At 25.6% G+C, this 21,910-nt stretch overlaps 2 protein-coding genes across 2 annotated transcripts in view; one reads left to right on the top strand and one right to left on the bottom strand.

Moving 5' to 3' along the window:
- LOC127284564 (major facilitator superfamily domain-containing protein 12-like) overlaps positions 1 to 21,910 on the top strand; it is a 376,445-nt gene that overhangs the window by 189,304 nt on the left and 165,231 nt on the right. The gene's annotated exons all lie outside the window — the stretch shown is intronic.
- LOC127284538 (uncharacterized) lies at positions 4,055 to 6,738 on the bottom strand. Its single transcript, XM_051310012.1, has 8 exons — positions 6,492 to 6,738; positions 6,163 to 6,351; positions 5,807 to 6,037; positions 5,304 to 5,390; positions 4,874 to 5,005; positions 4,454 to 4,575; positions 4,333 to 4,374; positions 4,055 to 4,219 (listed from the first exon to the last, which is right to left on the bottom strand). The coding sequence occupies exons 1-8, from the start codon at positions 6,730 to 6,732 to the stop codon at positions 4,202 to 4,204; spliced, it is 1,062 nt and encodes a 353-aa protein (XP_051165969.1). The 5' UTR covers positions 6,733 to 6,738; the 3' UTR covers positions 4,055 to 4,201.

Raw genomic sequence — 21,910 nt, 5'->3', positions numbered from 1 at the left:
TCGGTAATGTCGTCTGAGCTTGAAAGAAGAGAGAGCGAGAGAGAGAGAGAAAGAGATGGTATGCCAGGAGAAGGAAAACAAGGTAAAGTGTAGAGAGATAGAGAGAGAGAGAGAATGGAAAGGGGGATGGAAGTAAAGCAGAACTAATAGCAGTCAAACGATTAAAATTAACGATCCCTCTGCGTCACAAGTTCATCTCGCGTTGGATTAACTACTGGATAACGACTGATAGGAGCAAATGAAAACAGTCAAAAACAAATCCTTCCCTCTTAATGCTCGTTCTTTATGACTTATCCAAGAATAAAAAGACTTACGGTTTCTTCTTTTCGCGCCTCCAGATTGCAATTTTCTTTTCTAAGTGAATGGCAAAAAGTTTCTTTATTAAATTCAAGATGTTAGCAATATAAATGTAGAAAGAGAGAGAGAGAGAGAGTAACTACATTTTTTTATCGATTCAGACAGAAAAAAAAGTAATCTCAAGCTAAGAGGAAATTTACTTTTCATAATATAACGTTATCATCTCAAAACAAGAATATTTCCCTTTCAAAAAAAATTTATTCCTCTCTAAGATGATCCATTGCCGAAAGAATCGTTATTTCTTTTCCTCTTCGATTAAGAGTTTCTATTCAATATTCAGAGGATTTTGAAGAGAATAATTCCGAACAGCTGAGAATTTACTATACCGAAATAGTAAAGGTTACTTTATTTTTGTCTTCCATTTTTCTCTGTGTATTTTAAATATTTTATAAATTTTAAAAATTTTATATATAATTTATATAATTTATATTTATATATCTCATATAATTTTTACAATCAAACAAAAATGTTCTAATCGTTTAAATTTTTGGAACAATAAAAATGCGGACTTCTAATGTGTAATAAAGTTTAAGAAAATGGAACTAAAGAAGAATGTGTACACGCAAGAAAAAGTACCATCACTTCTGAATGTTATATGATAAGGAAGACACATGTCTTGAAAAAAATATGACAAAAGAAGATAATGTCAGTAGAATGAAACATTATGAGCATTCAGTGCCTGAGGCTTTAAAGTAGTTGACATTTGTTTCAAGTTGTTGGGTTGTTGTTGTTTTTATTTTTATTTTAGTTTCTTGTTTTTTTAGTTCAGAAATACTATTCATGTTATTTCCTATTCTTTTATCCACTTCTCTTAATTACATTTTGTATACGTTACAATTTAAATGAAAATCGCAGTAATCTATACAAAAGAAAGACAAAAAAAAGGAAAATTGGAATTCATCTAAATACTGAAATAAAAAAGGGAAATTAGCTTTTCATTGATTTTATTTTAAAATTTTTCTGTTTTTAAATTAATATAATTAAATATTAAATATATTAATATTAATGAATAACAATTAATAATTAATTATTAATTATTGCACTGAAAAAAATTATTTTATTTATATAATCGGTTACACGGAGAAAAATGGAAAAACGAATAAAGTAACTTTTACTACTTTAAAAGTAAAATTGGACCTGTCCGAAGTTTCTGCGCATCTCTGGCAACTTTTACTCGAAAAATAGTAAAATTGACTATTTCTGTAGTAAATTTTACTGTTTCCGTAGTAATTTTTACTATTTCTGAAGTTAATTTTACTATTTTTGGAGTAAAAGTTGCCAGAGATGCGCAGAAACTTCGGACAGGTCCAATTTTACTTTTAAAGTAGTAAAAGTTACTTTTTCTTTTTTTCCGTGTACTTGTCTATTATCGAAAAATATTTACTTGAGCAAATAAAGATTTCCTTGAACTAAATAAATATTTATTTGAATTAAATAAACTGTATTTAACCAATAATTTCTGTATTTCAAACAAATATCATTTAATTTACTAAAATAAAAATTATTTCGTTCAAGTAAATATTTATTTGATAATAATCAAGTAACTAAATATTTGAATCAAATAAATTTTTTTTCAATGTAATATTATTAATATTAATTAAACATTAAATAAATTAAAATAATTTTTTTCTCTTCTTCTTTTCTTTTTACAATTATTTTGACTCAAGCATGCAATATTATACTGAAAAAAAAATTATTTTATATTTACGTATAATCGGTTACTTGATTCAAATAAATATTTACTTGAACAAAATAATTTTTAAATCAATTAATTACTGTTTGTTTCGAATAGAGAAATTATTGGTTCAAATACAGAATTTATTTGTTAAAATACAGTAATTTTTCAGTTCAAGTCAATATTTATTTGGTTCAAGTAAATATTTATTTGATTTCAATTTCAATTTCAATTTCATTTATTAACGGGACATTGCCCTTTCGTACAAAAGTACTCCTAAATTCTAATAGTTACGTAAGTAACAATACAAAATATAAAATATTAACTAAATCTAGGTAGGCGCTATAATGGTTAAAGTTCAGTATAAGTTTATACAGTAAAGAATAACATAAATCAAATCAAAGGAGAAGATTAATTTTTGATAAATTGAATCTGCTTTACCATTATATCAATTAATTTCAAAAATAATCAATAATACTGATTTTCTCTAAATCACAATGATTATAGTCAAGTAATGGATTATTGAAATCAAATACATTTTTTCATTGTATTTAATGCTTTTAATCAAGAATATATGAACATACACTCAGAGAAGTGATATATTTGTTTCACAACTTAATAAATATTTATTTGATTCAAATAAATTCATATTTAAATTAAATAAATTTTATATTTGATTTAAATAAAAAAATTTATTTACGCCAAATAAATAGTCTAGTAGTATGTGAGACAAATATACGTTTATTTAACTCAAATGTATTATCCCAATCAAAAATTTACTAATGGCGCAGTACTGGCGCAGTACTGACAAGTGTTGGCGCGGTACTGGCACCCAGTATTGGCGCCAGAGTTGGCGTAACTTTGGGATGATAACATTTTACCAGTACTGGCGACCAGAGTTGGCACCAGTACTGGCAACCATTACTGGTCCAGTACTGGCCGAGTACTGGCAGTTTTGTAATTTATTGTATTCGAAAAGAAAGCTTTAACTGTAACAGAGATAAGTTTCACTACAATAGTGAGAGTTGTCGCTATATTCTAGTGAAACTTATCTCAGCTCCAGGTAATACTTTTTTGGTATACTTAGAAAAAAGTGTCTGAAATTTTTAATAATCCAACACAAATTTTATGAATGAACTATATATTTTATTCAGAAAGAAACAACATGGGAAGAAAAACTATAAAATTTAAATGAAAAATAAAAAGTTAAATCAATTAAAAACTGCTTAGATTAACATTGCACTTGGATTTTCACGACTTGTATTTTTTTTATTTCTTGCACTACGTCCACCATCTCTATCATTAGCCCCTGAAAACCAACGACTTGCAGCACTCAGTATCTCGGGACTCGTTTTGTTTGGCCTTTTTACAGAAAATACATCTGAAAAAAATAATAACTGTTAAAAAATTATATTATTAAGGAAATATTTTATAACAAGATGTCCAAACTAAAAGAATTTCATGGCTTTTCTAGAAAACCAATGAAATACCCTGATTTAATTATCCGTAAGACATTTTGACTAATTAAAGGTATTAAATTTAAATATATTGTACCTAGTAAACATTTGTATGTTTCAGTTTCGGAGAAATTTTCCTTTCTTACACCTTTTGTTTCTCTCCCAATTGCAGAATACAATTTCTGCACGTCCTTTGTAATTATTTGTGGGATAATTTTCGTCAAATTTTCAGAAATTTTATCCCCAACCATATAGATAGACATCATTTTTTTCTAAAGTTAAAAAAAATATATTATGAAAAGAATTTAATATAATCAGGGATCACAGTACCTTTATTTAAAAATAAAGGAAAATTAATAATATAAAAAGGAATTTAATCATATTGACCAATGAAAATTATAACTAATTTGAACAATAATAAAGTATATAAAATTTTTATTTAATTTGGAACAGATTTACGTTTAAATCGATTAAATTTAATGTTAATTAAAACTAAAATAAATTGAAAATCAAATAATTTAAAATTATGAATAAAATTTAGATTACATTAAAATTTTATCAACAAAATTGTGTTGAAGATTAGATTAATTCGATTCGATTAATTCTTCGATATTTGTGATTCCATTGCATCTTAATATATAATCTCTGGTTCTTTTTGATTCTACCTCTAACTTAAATTCAATACTTCGTCTCGCAGATCTTATGTTAGCAATTACGTCATCATTATTACCTGCAGCAAAAAAAACAACTTAATTATTATTTTGAAACATATAGAAAATATTGTCATTTAAAAGTATACTAAAAATATCTAAATATCTAAAGTTAAGATATGTAAGAATTTACCGCTTCGTCCACAAGTTGGGCAACATTGATTTGACAGCGTTGCTAAAACAAAGAATGAAGTTTTGTAAGTTAATTTGTAAACAAGTGTGGATCATAAGACATAATAAATATATTAATGCACCTCGTAAAAATTTTTCCTTCCTTGTATTTGCATAGCTTGAAGAATATTTTTGCTTATGTGATTTTTTTTGTCTTTTTTCTTTTGGGGGGGGGATTCTGACGAACTTTCACTTAACTGATCATCTGTATACCATAAAATATATATTTAAAAAATAATTATACAATTTAGAAAAAAAATTTAAGGCCTTTTCATCACAGAAAAAAAATGTATTATTTTGAGACACAAAAAAAATCCTTTTTAAGATGCAAAATTTTGAAAGACGATTTAATTTTAATTTTATGTCCGTAAAAAGTTAAACAAAAGTTTATTTACATACGAATTCGTTCAAATAAAAATTTTATTAAAAAAAATTCTGCCAATCTTTTAAAATTTAATAATTTTAAAAAATTTGAAATAGTGTACAATTTTCATTTTACTTACGAAATTTTCGTTTCCTAGACTTCGAAGAATTTGGCGAATCTTTTTGCATATTTTTTGGTGATTTTTCCTTAGAAATTTGTTTGTTCTTGTTCAATACTGAGGATACTGATGAATTGTCATTTAACTGATCACCTATATACCATAAAATATATATTTAAAAAATAATTTCACAATTTAGAAAAAAAATTTAAGGCCTTTTCATCACAAAAAAAGAATGTATTATTTTGAGACACAAAGAAAATCCTTTTTAAGATGCAAAATTTTGAAAGACAATTTAATTTTAATTTTATGTCCGTAAAAGGTTAAACAAACGTTTATATACATACGAATTCGTTCAAATAAAAATTTTATTGAAAAAAATTCTGCCAATCTTTTAAAATTTAATAATTTTAAAAAATTTGAAATAGTGTACAATTTTCATTTTACTTACGAATATTTTTATTCTTCTTTAATATTCCTGTTGCTTTTTTTCTTTTTGTTATAGAGGATCCTGAAGAACTATCACTTAACTGATAACCTATGGAACATATAGATTAATAAAATATAGATTTAAAAGAATAATTTTACAAATTTCTAATATTTCTATAATGAATGGTTGCTGTAAAGATTTAATTATGTCTGTTTCCTGACTTTTCATTTTATAGACAGAAATTTGATTCTGTCCCTGATCCTGATAAAAAACTTTATGACTTGTTCACTTTTAGAAAAAGATTGTTTAAAAAAACACATTTTTAATACAGTAAAAAGAAAGTATTATTTTGAGACAGAAAGAAAATCTTGTTTAAGATGCAACATTTTTAAGGTAGTAGTTTTACTAAAAAATTACATACGAATTCGTTTAAATAAAAATTCGGATGAAAAAAATTCTGTTAATCTTACGAAATTTAATTTTAAACAATTTTTAAAACAATGTAAAACTTTTATTTTACTTACGATTTTGTGAATTTTTTCCCCTTATATTTGGAGATGAGTGATTAATACTTAATTGACTGTAATTTGTACTTTCTGAATTCGATCTTTCCGAAATGATTGAAACTGGTGAATTCAAGCGATTAGAAATTTGTACAGTTCTTGCTGTTGATTTTTGTTTATTTATACCAGAAGTTGAAGGGATTGCGTTATCAACTATTTTCTGATTTGAGACTTTCTTTGTATCATCTTTGCCTGTGACAAAAAATTTAAATAACATTGTATATAATTAATTTTTATTCGTCGAAATTAAAATTTTTATTAAAACTGAACGATTTTTGAACAAAATAAATTCATAATTATTAGAAAATATTCGTTACCTTTTGTATTTGTTGGAGTATAACTTATCTGAGGAATGTTCATAAGGGAGTTTTTAATGTTATTCTCTGATAATAGTATTATACGTTGGTTTTCTTCTTCTGAACTATTTTTGTCTTCAATGTTGATTGTTTCAATATTTTTGTAATAAAATGCCCTTTCCATTCGACGTATTCCTTGATCATAAGAATCTGAAACATGATTAGTTTAATAAGTCCAACATTTTTTAAATTTAGTTGATTATTAATTTGTTTTATATTTATATTTAAATAATAACTTTTTTTATTCTACTCAATACATTATTGAAAAATTAAATTTTTTAACTACTCACCTGCTTCTTTTAATGTATCAATTTCAAAATATTTCCAGTGATTTAAAGGCTGTTCAGAATTTTTGGACATTTCTTGTACATTGGAATGTTCATTTTCTGGAGGATAATATGTAAATTTTCTATTTTTTGTCATGAAAATCCAATTAATAGGCACGCAATCAATTAAAGTTTGTTTTCTTTTATTTTTAATTTGAAATGAAATAACGACATGAGTCGTATTATTCTTGAAGTTTTTCTCCATTGGTATTAAGTGATCCTAAAAACACGATTGAAAAATGGAATGAATAGAATTAAACTTATGTAACGTTCACAAAGATAAAATTATTCTAGTTTTAGGACAAATGATTCAACTGGTATATATAAAATTGAATTTGATAGAAACGTTCACATATTATTACCGACATAATTTAATTATTGTGAAGTAAGGACACTGCGAAGGAATGGGTTCCATTTTCAAATAAAATACATTTTGCTTTGATGTTTTTCAAAGAAATGGTAATTTTCTTCGTTGACAATTCTCCAAGTTTCATAATTCCTACTTCTCTTGAATTGCAAGGGTAATTAAAAATGTCACTTGTATCTTTGTACCGATTACCAGAAATAAAAATATTTCCTGATATTTTGCGGATTTCTTTAATTTGAAATACTTCATCAGTATCGGTTTGAACAACACTATTGCGCTTTTCTGAACTTAAGAACATTCCTCGTAGGACTACGCTTTCCAAGTATTCAATTTTTTCTCCGGAATTAACAGAGTTAATTACAATATTTTTTTTTCGACGAATTAATTTTTTTTTGGCTATTTCTGGACAAACTTCTTGTTCGGAAATTCTTCGAACTATCTGCTCAAGAGGTTTACTTCTCCCTTTTATCATATGCTTTAATTTTCCCAAATAATTTTCAAAAGGGAACGCAGAAATAAAAGATAAATCTGATTCTTCATTTTCAACATCATCAGCCAAATGAATTAAATTGTGATTATTTATCACCTGTGAACCATCTCCATAAAGAGATGGCAGAAGTTCGAAGAATTTGACTAGTAATGCTCGTGCATAATTTACCATTTTTAATGCTAATTCTGGATTGAATAAAATTCTAAAAGCAACAACAGCAAGTAGAAAGTGCTGGTAACGATTAGGTTTCAAGATTTTTTTTAAAGCAATACATCCGACGTACAGTAAAAAAAGTCTGTACTGGGTAGCTTTCCAGTGATTTACATTGTCAATATTTAATTCCTTCCGTTGAAACTCAGCTGGTATATGTTTAACTAAGATTTCTAAGATTAATTTCAAATCTTTTTTTTTATAGTCTAACTTGACTTTGCGATTCACATTTCTTTTTGAACCTAAAAATTGTTGCAGAATCCATTTTACCATCCCCAGAAACACAGCATGCATTGGATCTAGAAACATTTGCAGCACCGGATTGAAGTCTATTAATTGCGTTAAAGGAGATATTTCTTCTAAATGGTGTTCTTTTTGCGTTCTTTTAATAAATGAATCTTTATCTCTCCGTTTCGCATTCATGTTCGGAAACACTCTTTTACCTTTTCTCGTCAATCCCTTTGTCTCACATCGTTCACAGCAATAAAAGCCAGTGTGACCTTTCGATTGTTTTAGGAATGATCTTGCAGGCGTGTCACAGGAGAAGCCACCGCATTTAATATTGAAATGACGACCACCAATATCCAATCCTTTTTTCATGATATCATTATATTCTATAATAAAATCTTTTAACAGATCACTAGGATTCTGTGGTTTTGAATCACCAGAATATAATGATATCAAAAAAGGATCAGATTCATAATCGTTATGCTGAATTTTTCCTAAAATAGGCCAGAACTGTGCACTTGAATTATTATATAATGGAATACCATCAACATTATATAGCAGTTCTATATATTTTTCAGAATATTCATCGGAAATAATATTTTTGAGCCCTTCTCCAATTCCAAAATAAACGTAGTGCGCATCCGTGTTTTTCAAACTTTTCATAACTTCAATTTTCTTATCTGATTTTGTTCCTATTAATGTGGTTGTCGATACTGGTAATTCTGGGTGATACTCCTTCAATATTTTCAATAACGACTTAATCGCTTCATCGCTTAGATTATTTCTGTATGTGACAACCCATAGTTGCAATTTTTGGCGCAGTAAAATATTTTCATTTTCTTCAGAAACTGAAGAACTGTCCGAAGAATAATCCGGTGATCTATATTCTTCATCATTTGGAGACTCATCACTTGAAGAATCATCACTAGAAGAATCATCACTAGAAGAATCATCACTAGAAGAATCATCACTATTATTTGGTGATGTTTGCCTCAATGAATTAAATTCAAAGTCTTCATTTAATACAACAGAAGTGTAAGAAGATCTGTCATCTAATTGTTGAGGCATAATCAAAGGCTTGTAAGATTCATCAATTTTAAAGGTCTTTATAGGGGGTTCGTCGTTTTCAATAGCATCCATTTTTTTTATGTACCGGTATTTTTTCAACCGATAATATGAATCCATGGTCTTTGAAATCTATTAAAACTGTTAAAAGTAATTAATATTTTGCAAAAATGAGAGGCTGATAGTAAAAATGATTTAAAATAACATTGGGAGCAAAAGTGGGATAAGTGACTTGGGAGCAAAAACGGGTTAAAATGATTCATGTAATTTATTGATAAATTCATTATATTATCGATTAAAAAATATTAATTATAATAAAATATGCATTTTTTCCTATTGTTAATATTTTTTAATCGATAATATAATGAATTTATCAATAAATTACACGAATCATTTTAACCGGTTTTTGCTCCCAAGTCACTTATCCCACTTTTGCTCCCAATGTTATTTTAAACCATTTTTACTATCAGCCCCTCAAATAAAACGATATTCTCAATTTCGACCTAACATATAACACGGTAAATTGAATTACATACTTAAAAATATTAATCGTTAATAGTAAAACAATACAAAATTAATTACGAAATTGAAGTGTACAAAGTTTGTCACCAACAATTGAAGAAAAAATAATATTCTTTCAAGCGAATAATAATTTATTCTATTTATTTTATTAAATTTAATTTTTAATTTAATACATTCTATCTTAAAAATTCAATTAAAAATTTTCTTTTAAATTGTTTATCACAAACATAGACTTCAATTGCATTATAAAAAGGATGGTGTGAAAATGAAGTAACATAACCTTATCCAATAACGTAAATTTAAATGACGTAAACAAAAAATTAAAAGTATTAGAATCAATATAAATTAATGTTAAGTACCTAAATTTTTAATTAATTGTTTATGATATTAAATTTCTTTTGTCATTGTAAAAAAAAGAAAAATATTTGAAAATTTACCTGGATGATCAAAAAATTCGACAATCTGGTGTTTGATAAAAGCGTATTTGTATCTTATCTGAAATAGTGAAAAAAACAGTTTTATAATAAATACGCTTTGATACAAATACTAATCACAGAATGGACAATTTTCTAAATCCTGTTGACAGTGAAACTAAAAAGGAACATTTCTGAGGTTATGTTCCTACGAAAGAAAACATCATGCAAAATATAAACTACTTTAATATTCTACAGTAACTTTAGAACTATATATATAGTGACGCTCACTTTCAGAGTTTCAGGTACTGCATATAAATAACTTTAAATCCCTTAAAACACTTCAAAGTGTAAATTTTTTGTTGAAAAAACACTTCGCGAAAAATATTCAACGAGATTTCGAGAATCAACACAACTCTGTGCCAAAATGGCTACCACAATCGGAAGTCGGAACAGAGACTCGAACCGGTCCAGTTCCAAGTATATATCGCATTTTGATTGGTTATTTCTACTCGACGCCATTCATTACTTTCCGCGAGAAATACAAAATTGGAAAAAAATTAATATTTTTTTCTAACATTTTATATCTTTTTTATTAAATATTAATTAAATTAGTGAACTAACTAATTAATATTTTATTATGTAAAATCGAAAACACCAAGAATTTTTATTCTTTATTATAATATATATTGCAAATTATTAATTTAAAAAATAAATATAAAAATATGTTTATTATAAAACGAAAGTTTTTTAATATAAAAAAACAGTTCAGTAAAAATAAAAATGTTTATAAAATAATTATAATGTATATAATTATAATTACCAATTTAAAAACTTATTATTTTATTACTTTTATTATTCACTTTCATTTATTAATTATTGTATCAAATATAAATATCAGGTCCACTCTAGAACTTTTTGTAAACTGTAGTATTAATCAAAAAGAAAATATATTTGAGCCAGTACTGGCTCAATATCGGCTCAGTACTGGTTTGCCAGTACTGGGAGGGTGGTACTGCACCAGTACTGATACAATGAAAATACCAGTACTGGTTCAGTACAGACTGCCCAGCCTGGGCAGCCAATACTGAACCAGTACTGCGCCAGTAGTCAACTCTGGTATAATACCGAAATTTTTGGTTGGGATATTTGGTTCAACTTCAAGTAAAACATTTCTTTGGGCGTAGATTAGATTAAAAGCATTCTAATTAATAATTTGGTATTTTTATTTTTTCTATTATTTTTTCTTTTTACATTTTTGCTGTTTTGATTTTTTTTTATATTAATTTTTTTTATACATAAAATTTAATTTTTACTAAATTAAAAGAAATATTAATTTTGAAAATTAACTACAAAAAATATGAAAATGAAAATTAAATGAATCTGACATTCCATTTGATTGATAATTAACTGAGCAATTATATACACACATTGGGAATTTCATATCCGAAGAAATTTTGCTGGCTAATATCCCGTGGCAGAGCGCGCGTAAGTATAGTTGGGTTTTAAGGGGTTATGTTATGTAAGGTATAAGAGAATCTTAATCTCGTCGTAGTGCAGTAGAAATCTAGGGTTGGCGGGCCGCCTCGCAGATTTTCCACCTGGCACTCACAGCCCTGGGGTGTAATTTCAGTAATTTAATTCCCCCGACTTAATAGAGGGACTCAGAAATAGCAAGGCCAGTTCGAGAGTAACGAGAAGTTGAGGCAAAAAAAAAAAAGAATAAAAAATGACGAATCCGTACACCACATAATGAAGCATTTTTTTAAAAAATATAATGGAATAAAAATAATTATACAAAATTTTTATCTAGAATATGTCCATTAATTTTTAATTGAATTTATCACCTTAGTGATACCAGTTTCTTATTCTTGCATTATATATTCTCTTATGAGAAAAAATTTTTAATTATTTTTTTTAGAGATGGGAAAAAATCTTTTTTTTTTATCTTTTTGTGTTTTTTTTTCTTTTTAAATCTTTGTTATATTCGAAAGAAAGTATAATCTCATTTTGAGAGGGTAATTTCAATTGGGATGGCTTTTTTTTGAACGAAATAATTTTTATTTGTATTAAATAAATTGTATTTAAACCAAATAATATTTCTATCTGAAACAAATATCATTTACTTCACTCAAATAGTAATTATTTTATGCAAATAAATATTTATTTGATAATATTCAACTAACCGATTATTTGAATCAAATAAATTTTTTTTCATTGTATATTTATTTATTTTTAATTGAAAGGGTTTTCAAAGTTGTGTAATTTAAGTATATTAGTAGTAAAAGTCGGTTTCAGTCAAACAGTAATAATAATTATCAGTTTAGTAGAATTGCGATTAGTAGTAAAACTTACTCATAGTCGGACAAATCGATCAAAATTGGAAGTTTTCTGTAAGTAGTAAAAGAAAATTTTGGTTAGACAATAACAATAATCAAGTAGATTTGCGATCAGTAGTTTGAGACAGTAGTAAAAGTCATTTATAGTCAGACAAATCAATTTAAATTGTAAAATTGCCTTTAGTATAGCAAAAGACAGTTTAATCCAGACAATAAATATGAATAGCGTACATTTACGATCAGTAGTAAAAGATACGTATAGTCAGACAAAAGAATCTAAATTATTATCAGTAGAAAAGTCTTTTTTAGTTAGACAGTAATTTTAATTTAGTATATGTGCGATTAGTAGAAAAAGAGTAAAATAGTTAGACAAATTTATCAAAATTGCTTTAAGTAGTAAAAGAAAGTTTTGGCCAGACAATAATTTGAATCTAATATGTTAGCGACAAGTAGTAAAATACACTAATAGTTAGACAAACCAACATATATTGTACACGGCAAAAAAAATTTTATTTGGAAGAGGGATATGTTTCTCTAAAATAGCGAAAACTTTTACTGTTTCAGTGAAACATATCGCTCTTTTAGGTAAAGATTTTTTTCACTGTAAAATTACTTTTAATAGTAAAAATCAGTTTTAGTTAGACAATAATTTAAATTTGTCAATTTATCAGTAGTAAAAGACAATTATAGTCAGACAAATCGATCAAAAATGCCTTTAGTAGGAAAGAAAAATTTTAGTCAGACAAAACTATTTAATCCTGTAAAAATTACTACATTAGTATAATATACAGTGAAAGACAATTTTAATAAAACAAAATTTTAATCCTTTCATACTCTTTAAATATTCTCTCGAATCAAGAGGCGATATTTTTTTTCTCATCAACAAAAGAAAAAGTTCCATTAACATGAAACGGAAATTACATTTTCCTAAGTGTGGACGCTTGATTAAAATTGACTACAACAATAAAACTACAAAAGTGGGTAAATTTTTACCTTAACAGAATTAAAAAGCAAAAAAAAAACAAGAAATTTTTTTTTCTTCTTCATGACATACAAAGATAATTGCTCAAAGAACGTCCTTCCGTTCAATCGATATTTACTACGCGCAGAAGACGAAAGCTTTTTCTTCTTTTGAAAAAGGATTCGAACATAAAAGTTTATACACACACACTATCGCAATTCTATAATGTACGTGACATTTCTAGTTCGATATATATATATTGTATATATATAGTATATATAGAGAGAGAGAAATTCGAGAGGTTCGATGAGATCGCTGATCGGTGATTGACTACTTGGTGCATGTACGTCCGTATTCCACTTCCTGTTCGGTACAACGTCGAGAAAGGTTTGGTTAGCTGATGTGCTGATCCTGTGGGAGTGCTTGAATCTTGATCACGTTGTTTAACCCCCCCCCCTCTCTTCTTCCTCTCATCTTTGAACACAAACATTTCGCACAATATTCCACATGTTTATTTGTATTTAAACAGCTCAAGTGAAATTTCATATAATTACGTGAAATTTTTAAACCGTATGAATAGGCACTAAAATTAATTTATTAGAATTTTTATTTCACAAAATTCCATTACCTATAGTGAAAAAAAATTTATTTGATTCAAATAATCGATTTACTTGACTACTATCAAATATTTATTTGTGTTAAATAATTATTTATTTCCAATAAAAACTATTTGTTTAAAAAACAATTATTGCTTCAAATAAAGATTATTTAAATAAAATAATATTTAGTTCAAGTAAATATATATTTACTGTATTATTTATTTATAATATTATTTTTAATAATTGAAAATATAAAAAATACCGACATAGAAATCTACCTTACTGACTGATGGTAAAACAGTTTTTTTTAAAATAAAGATACAACAATTACCGACATAGAAATGTACCTTCACTGTAAAACGAGAGGTATTAATTTAATACTAACTTTAGGTACTAAATTGCCTTTTGGTTCTATTTTAATACCTAAAATCGGTACTATTTTAGTACCTTCTTTTTACAGTGTTACCTTCTGATGGTAAAACAGTTGTTTTTGAAGAATGGAAATATAAAAATTACCGACAAAGGAATTTACCTTACCGACTGATAGTAATTACGGACTGATAGTAAAACAGTTTTGAAAAAGTTTCTGTGCCGATATTTTTATATTTTCATTTTCCAAAAATCTGTTTTACTATCAGCCGGTAAGGTAGAATTCTAGGTCGGTAATTTTTGTATTTTTATTTAAAAAAAACTGTTTTACCCTCAGTCGGTAAGGTAGATTGCTGTGTCTGATATGCGTGGGTTTCACTGTAAAATATTTATAATTTATTTATTGTATATTATATTCAATTATTTGTTTCAAATAAAAAAAATATTTTGGTTCAAGTAAATATTTGTTTACTTTATTATTTATTTATAATATTAATAATTACACTGGAAAAAACTTTTTATCGTGCTTATACAAAGATACCTCTTTAGTTTTTATTTATTATAAAATATTTTGTAAAATTAAAACAATAATTTTTTTTTAATTATTTCCTTTTTGGAATTAGAAAATAAATTTTTTTTTTTAATTGCATCTTAATGTAACGATTATATATTTTAGTCTCGAAGTTAAATAACATTGTATTCTATCTTTCCATTTACTAGTTAATTTTCCATGTTCATAAAAAATGAATTGGAAGAAAATTGTCATCAATGTGGTAATAATTTATTAACTAAGAGAATGTACGAGTTGTGAATATATCAACCCTTTTTTTAATATGCAACATTGAAAAATAACATTGTATTCTTCAATCAATATATTCTTGGTTTTCAGTTATAATTTTACAGCCACTTTCATAAGAAATGAAGGACAAGAAAATTGTCATCGACTACAAAATGCGGTAGTAATTTATTTAAGAGATGACTTTGAATATTTCAACCCCCCTTCTTTTGAAACACGCAACATTGTCGATACATAGTGTTAGAAATTATTCATTCGCAAGTCCTTTAAGGGAGAGGAAATTGCAAATTGAGGAGGAAAACTATATATTATAAAGAATATTGTTAGCAGCAATAAAACTAAAATTATTTGCAATATAGATTCAATTTATTTAAATAATAAAAAAATAAAAACTAAAAAATATATAATAAAAAATAAAATAATAATAAAATATAAAATTTATAATACAGATTCAATATAACAGAAGTTTCAATATTTTTTTGCAAATATGTTCACTCGTAGTTTAAAATTAATACTTCGTGTTTCGGGAATGTGGAGACCTGCATCGTCCAATAAAAAGTGGAAAATTCTTCTCTATAAAACCTACATACTCTTTAATTTAACAGTTTATTTTATTTTTGCATTTTTAATCTTTGGATATCTTTTACAAGAATTTGAAAATTTTGATAAATTTACCGAGAGTCTTTTTTATTTTTCCGCAGCATTTTCAAGTTTCATTAAAATAATCAGTTTTGCAATGAAAAATAAAACTGCATTTGAATTACAAAGAATGTTGTCAAATAAAATTTGTCAACCACGTGATGTTTATGAATCGCAAATATTGGAAGAAATTTCAAGAACATGCAAGTATGGAAAATATTTAGTTATAATAATTTATTTATTTATTTATTTATTAATTTTATTAAACTAAATTTTTTCTTATTTTTTAGGGTCAATACAATCATTATTCAAACGGCGTTTATTTCTATTGCAATGTATATGATTATTTCGTCAATTGATAAAAATGGAAATGTTTCATTGATACTTAATACTTGGATTCCTTTCAATATTAATAATTCGAAATTAATTTTTTTTTCCTTTTTTTGTTATCAAATGTTTATATTGACAATGACGGCAATAATAATAGCAGCGTGTGACTCATTTGTTATGACAATTGTACTTCAAATTTGTGGTCAATTAGATATTATTGTGCATCGTTTAAATTTAATAGCTGCTCGACAAAACGAAAATTGGCCCGAATATTTCAAATATCAATTAGAATCTAATATAATTAGAAATTGTGTTAAACACCACAACTATGTATTCTCGTGAGTAAAAACATAACACAAATCACTTAGAAATTTTTTTAATTAATTATTATAATTTACATTGTATTAAAAAAAATTATTATTTTAAAATTACTATTCAAAATTATTATTTAATATTATTAATTACCACCATTAAAAAAATTGTTTACGTTTCTAATCAACTTTAATTAAATAAGAAATAAATTACTATATTGGATAATTTTTTTCAATCAAAAAAAATTTTTTTTTAATAATTCAATGAATGTAAAAATATTTTCTTAATACAAAAAATTTTTAAATTCAGTTTGACAAAAAATCGACCTTCTCTATGTAAAAAAAAGTTAATTGCAATAATATATCATTTTGCAGACTTGGAGATAAACTAAACGATTTATTCGGTTTTATAATATTTGTCCAATTTTTTGCTTCCATGATAGGATTATGTGGTGTAATGTTTCAATTATCAAGGATTAATACAGGTGATCGGCTATTTTTGGTATTTTTGGGTTCCCTTACATTTCAAACTTTTGTATACAGCCTGTATGGAGAGAAATTGATTGAAAAGGTTGAAAAAATATCTTATGTTTAATATACATTTAATTAACAATTAATTATTTTATAATTAATTAATTAATAAAAAAATATATTAATATATAATATTAATAATAATAATAATAATAATATTAATAATAATTAATAATAACATTAATAACATTAATATTAATTAAGTATTTTTATTTAATTAATTTAATTAATTAATTTTTTTAATTAAAATATTTGTTCAAATGATTAATTTTGAATTCGTAAAAACTTAAACTATAATAAAATAAAATTATTATAGAGTCTAGCAATTTCAAATGAAATTTGGCACATTGAATGGTTGAATTTAGCAAATAAGACAAAAAATGATTTGAATATGATAGCGATTCGATCCTCACGACCCATTGAAATGACTGGTTCTTCTGTAATTGTCATGTCCATCAACACATTTGTTAAAGTTTGTATATTCAAAATTTTAAAAATAAAATTAAAATTATACTTTTTCGAAAAAAAAATAATTAGGTAATAAAATTAAAAAATTAAAAAAAAATTAAATCACAAAAACTTAATTATCATTTTTAGAATAAAAAATGTATTCTAATAAATAATAATTTAATTGACATTCTTTCAGGTGATTAAATCGGCTTATTCTTTTTTTAATTTACTTAAAAACACTTCATAAATTTTATCAAATAAAAAGAAGCTAATAGGCATTAATTTCTTGTTGAAAATAAATATAGTATCAACTATTTTTCTAAAAAAGAATTTTAAAAAATCTTCTAAACATGAGTTAAGAAAACAATTATACAATAAATTATCATAAAACATGAAATAATATATGTGAACATAAAATATATACAGTAATAAATACTTCCACTAAGGAAGCAAAATTAATTTGTTTTTTTTTTTTTTTGTAAAAATTTGTTTCCTACAATAATCCTATAAAATAAAATTTTTTTATAAGTTTATCACAGCTAATTTCTGTTGTGTTATTTTTAAAAATTTAGAATATTGATCCACAAAAAAAATTTAGATATTAGATTCTATTACAGGGTTAGTTCGAATTTTACAATTAAATGAAAAATCCCTGGTTTCAAACAATTTTATTTAGAAAATTCCAATTGGAAAATAGAACAATGGAAATAACTATTCTCTCAACAGAGAGAAGCCCATTGCTTTTCAATTTCTACTATGGACTCTTCAAAACATTTTCAAAAAGTTTCATTTCAATTAAAATCAGTTAATAGTTTTTTTTTTTTATTTTCGATTTTGGTTTTTTTGTTATACACAAATATAAATGGGACATTTCACGGGAAATTTTCATTCAAAATTTTTTTTTGCCCGAAACATTTTTTTCAGAATATGAAAAATAAGAAAATACATAGGGTAAGTGCATCAATTACGACGCGTTCATAAAAAATAACTATTATTACTATTATTCTATTTAATACAAATTGTTGCAAAATGATTTTAAAAAATTATTTTAACCTTTTTTTGATACAACCCAGGTAGAAAAATTATCATTACTAACGTTACTAATGTTACTAACGTTAGTACCTATAAAAAAATTAAGAAAATGTTTCTAAATTGTATTTTTGCAGAAACTTGTCGAAAATCGACCACCAGGAAGTATTTAATGTTCTTACCCGCACTTTTTATAATTTTCATTTCTATTATCACTTCCACTTTTTTATTTTCATTACCGTTTCCACTTTCACTTTTTCTAATTTTCATTCGCACTTCCATTCCCACTTCCACTCTTTCTAATTCTCATTTTCACTTTCACTTCCACTTTCACTTTTTATTTTCATTACCACTTCCACTTTTTCTAATTTTCATTCTCACTTCTACTCCCATTTTTTCCACTTCTAATTTTCATTAGCTGTTGCCATTTCGACTAAAACTCTTTCTAATTTCCATTTACACAACCATTTCCACTTTTTTTAATTACCATGAATGGAAATTAGAAAAAGTGAAAGTGATAATGAAAATTTAAAAAATTAGGAATGGAAGTGAGAGTGAAAATATAAAAAAGTTGTAATTAAAATAAAAAAGTGGGAGATAAAATGGGAATGAAAATTGGAACAAGTGGAAGTGAAAGTGTGAATGAGAATTAGAAAAAGTGGAAGTGGCAATGAATATAAAAAAGTGGAAGTGGAAATGGGAGTGAAAATTAGAAAAAGTGGAAGTGAAGTGGGAATGAGAATTAGAAAGAGTAGAAGTGAGAATGGAAGTGCGAATAAGAATTAGAAGAAGTATAAGTGGAAATGGGAATGAAAATTATAAAAAGTTTAAGTGGAAGTGAAAGTGGTAATGAGAAAGTAGTGGCAAAGTTTCTGTGAAAATATATTTTAGAAACTCTTAATTTTTTTATAGGTACTAACTTTAGTAACATTAGTAACGTTAGTAACGTTAATTTTTTCACCTGGGAATTACTAATAAAGATGCACTAAACAATTATTATTAATTTAATTATTTGAGATTAAATTTTTTTCCTCGACATTATTGAAACATTTTTAAGATTTCCATTGGCTCCAATTACGGTGGGCATAGTATCTTTAAAATACACGTAATTTTGGTCACCGTAATTTACTAATAGAATAGTAATAGAAAATTACGGTATTAATTTTTTATTCACTAGTACAATTGATAAAAAAAAATGTTTCAAAAATACACTGCCTTTGATGACGTTAAATTTTAAAAAATCATAACTTCCTTCATTTTTATCAAATAAAAAAATTAAAAAATACGCATTTTCTTATTTTTCATATAGATTTCGAAAAGAAATGTTCCGGGCAAAAAAAGAATTTTCAATGAAAATTCCCAGTGGAATACCCCATATATATGTGTGTGTTTCATTGAAAACAACATGTCGTTACTAATTGGAAACAAGGATATGGTATAATACAATTAAATTGAAACTCACGTGCGATTCGAAATAACATTCAAGTAACTTGCTCTATCCGATCTCATTAAGGATGATTCAAGATAATTTTAGGCTGAACATTTCCAACAAACGTGACAACGATCGAACCACTCGACGCATTTGATCCTCTGGAACAGATTGTACGTGCTCTGGTAAGTATATCTGATTCCCCAACTGTACCTAAAGTACCTATACATATATAGCTCTGTCATTGACAAAGTTGCAGTAAATATAGATTTGCGTCACATGCAGATGAATTCATATAATGTGCCAGCTAATTATTTTCCGAAAATTTCAAAATTTAATATACATTTATACTTGTAGAATAGATATCAGTAGTAAAAGACAATTTTAGTCAGACAAAAAATATTTCCGCTTTTCTAATGCTTTGATCACTAGAAAAAATTAGTTATGGTCAGACAAAAAATGATATCAGTAGTACAAGCATAGTTCAGTCAGACGTGGATTTTCAATCTATGTAAAAAAATCAATGAGGATCAGTAGAAAAAGTTAGTTTTAATCAGACAAATATATTTTCAGTAGAGCAAGAAAAACTTAGTAGTATAATCAATGTTTAGTCGGACATTTAAACTTATGTAGAAAAAAATTGAAGTTGCTTAGTAGCTAAAGTCAGTTTCAGTCAGACAAAAATAATTTCAGTAGTAGAGGCGAAGTATAGTCAGACAAAAATTCGAAAAATTTATATTTACTTTGTTGTAAGTAGTAAAAGGCAATATTAGTCAGACAAAGATCAGTATAGTATAAGAAAAATTATGTAAGACATAAATTTAATTTACGTTCAGTAGTACAGGCAAAATTATGTCAGATAAAAATTAAAATTTTTGTAAATTTTATATCAGTAGAGAAATACAATAACAGTCAGACAAAGATATAAATAACAGTTACATTAATATAAGTAGTCAAAACCAATATTAGTCAGACAATATTTTTAGAATTTTTGGAAATTTGATGTAAAATATTTATTATTTATTAATTGGATATTATATTAAATTATTTGTTTTAAATACAGAATACTGATCAATGAGGATCAGTAAAAAAGTCAGTTTTAGTCAGACAAATATATTTTCAGTAGTATAAGCAAAATTTAGTACCTAGTACAATAAAAGTTTTGAGAGACATTTAAACTTATGTACAAAAAAATTTACGTTGCTCAGTAGTGAAAGTCAGTTTTACTCAGACAAAAATAATTTCAGTAGTAGAAGCAAAGTGAGTGAGACAAAAATTAAAAAAATTTATATTAATGTAAGTAGTTAAAGTCAATATCAGTCAGCCAAATATCAGTAGTACAAAAAAGTTAAGTTAGGCCAATTTAAATTTACGAAGAAAGAAAATTAACTAACTTTACTAGTAAGATCCAGTTTTAGTCAGACAAATATAATTTCAAAACAGGCAAAATAACGTCAGACAAAAATTAAAAATTTCTGTAAATATCCTATCAGTAGTGAAATACAGTTTTACTTAGGCAAAAATATTTACAGTAGTACAAGCACAGTTAAGTCAGACATAAATTTAAATTTATGTAGAAAAATATTATGTAGATAAGTAGAAAAAATTGGTTTTAGTCAGACAAAGATTTAAAAAATACATTAATATAAAGTAAAAACAAATATTAGTGAGACACTAATTTTAAAATTTCTGTAATTTTTTGTATTTGTAAAAAAGGAAAATTAATATAAACAGTAAAATTGTGTCAGTCCTACAAAACTATTTTATTTTTAAAAAATGTTGATCAGTAGTAGAAGTTAGTTTTAGTCAGACAAGATAATTTCAGTAGTACAAATAAAATTTAGTCAGACTTAACATTAAATATTTATATAGAAAAAATTTATCAGTGGAAAAAGTTAGTTTTAATAAAAAAAATGTTTTTTCAGTAGTACGAGCAAAGTTAAGTCAGTCAAAACTTAAATTTTCTATAAATTTGATTTTATTAGTAACATTCCATTATAATCAGAAAAAAATTTAAATAACAGTTACATTAAAGTAAGTAGTAAAAGCAAATATTAGTCAGACAATATTTTTATAACTTTTAGTGAATTTGATTTGTAAATTGAAAAAAGTGAAATTAATATCAGTAGTAAAAACCTGCATTTGTCAGACAAATTTTATTTTCCCTAAAGCTTCGATTAGTAGAAAATGTTAATATTAGTCCACCATTTTTTTTTAAATTTTTTCACTAGTGAAAGTACTTTCTAGTCAGACAAAACAATTTTTTATTCTCTTAAAGTCAATATCACTAGAAAAGAAAGTTTAA

The sequence above is a fragment of the Leptopilina boulardi genome, unplaced genomic scaffold, assembly GCF_019393585.1.
Source record: "Leptopilina boulardi isolate dan_hultmark-lab unplaced genomic scaffold, ZJU_Lbou_2.1 LbouV2_325, whole genome shotgun sequence".
In the NCBI taxonomy this organism is placed as follows: domain Eukaryota; kingdom Metazoa; phylum Arthropoda; class Insecta; order Hymenoptera; family Figitidae; genus Leptopilina; species Leptopilina boulardi.
This window is presented reverse-complemented; position numbering and strand designations above follow the sequence as displayed.

What these genes read in the sequence shown, in the direction of transcription:
- LOC127284538 (XM_051310012.1), bottom strand. Translation starts at nt 6,732, where the DNA reads ATGGAGAAAAACTTCAAGAATAATACGACTCATGTCGTTATTTCATTT. An exon ending in TACTCCAACAAATACAAAAG is followed by an intron (nt 6,038 to 6,162) that starts GTAACGAATATT and finishes TTTTTGTCACAG; the next exon opens with GCAAAGATGATACAAAGAAA. An exon ending in GGGAAAAAATTCACAAAATC is followed by an intron (nt 5,391 to 5,806) that starts GTAAGTAAAATA and finishes TATGTTCCATAG; the next exon opens with GTTATCAGTTAAGTGATAGT.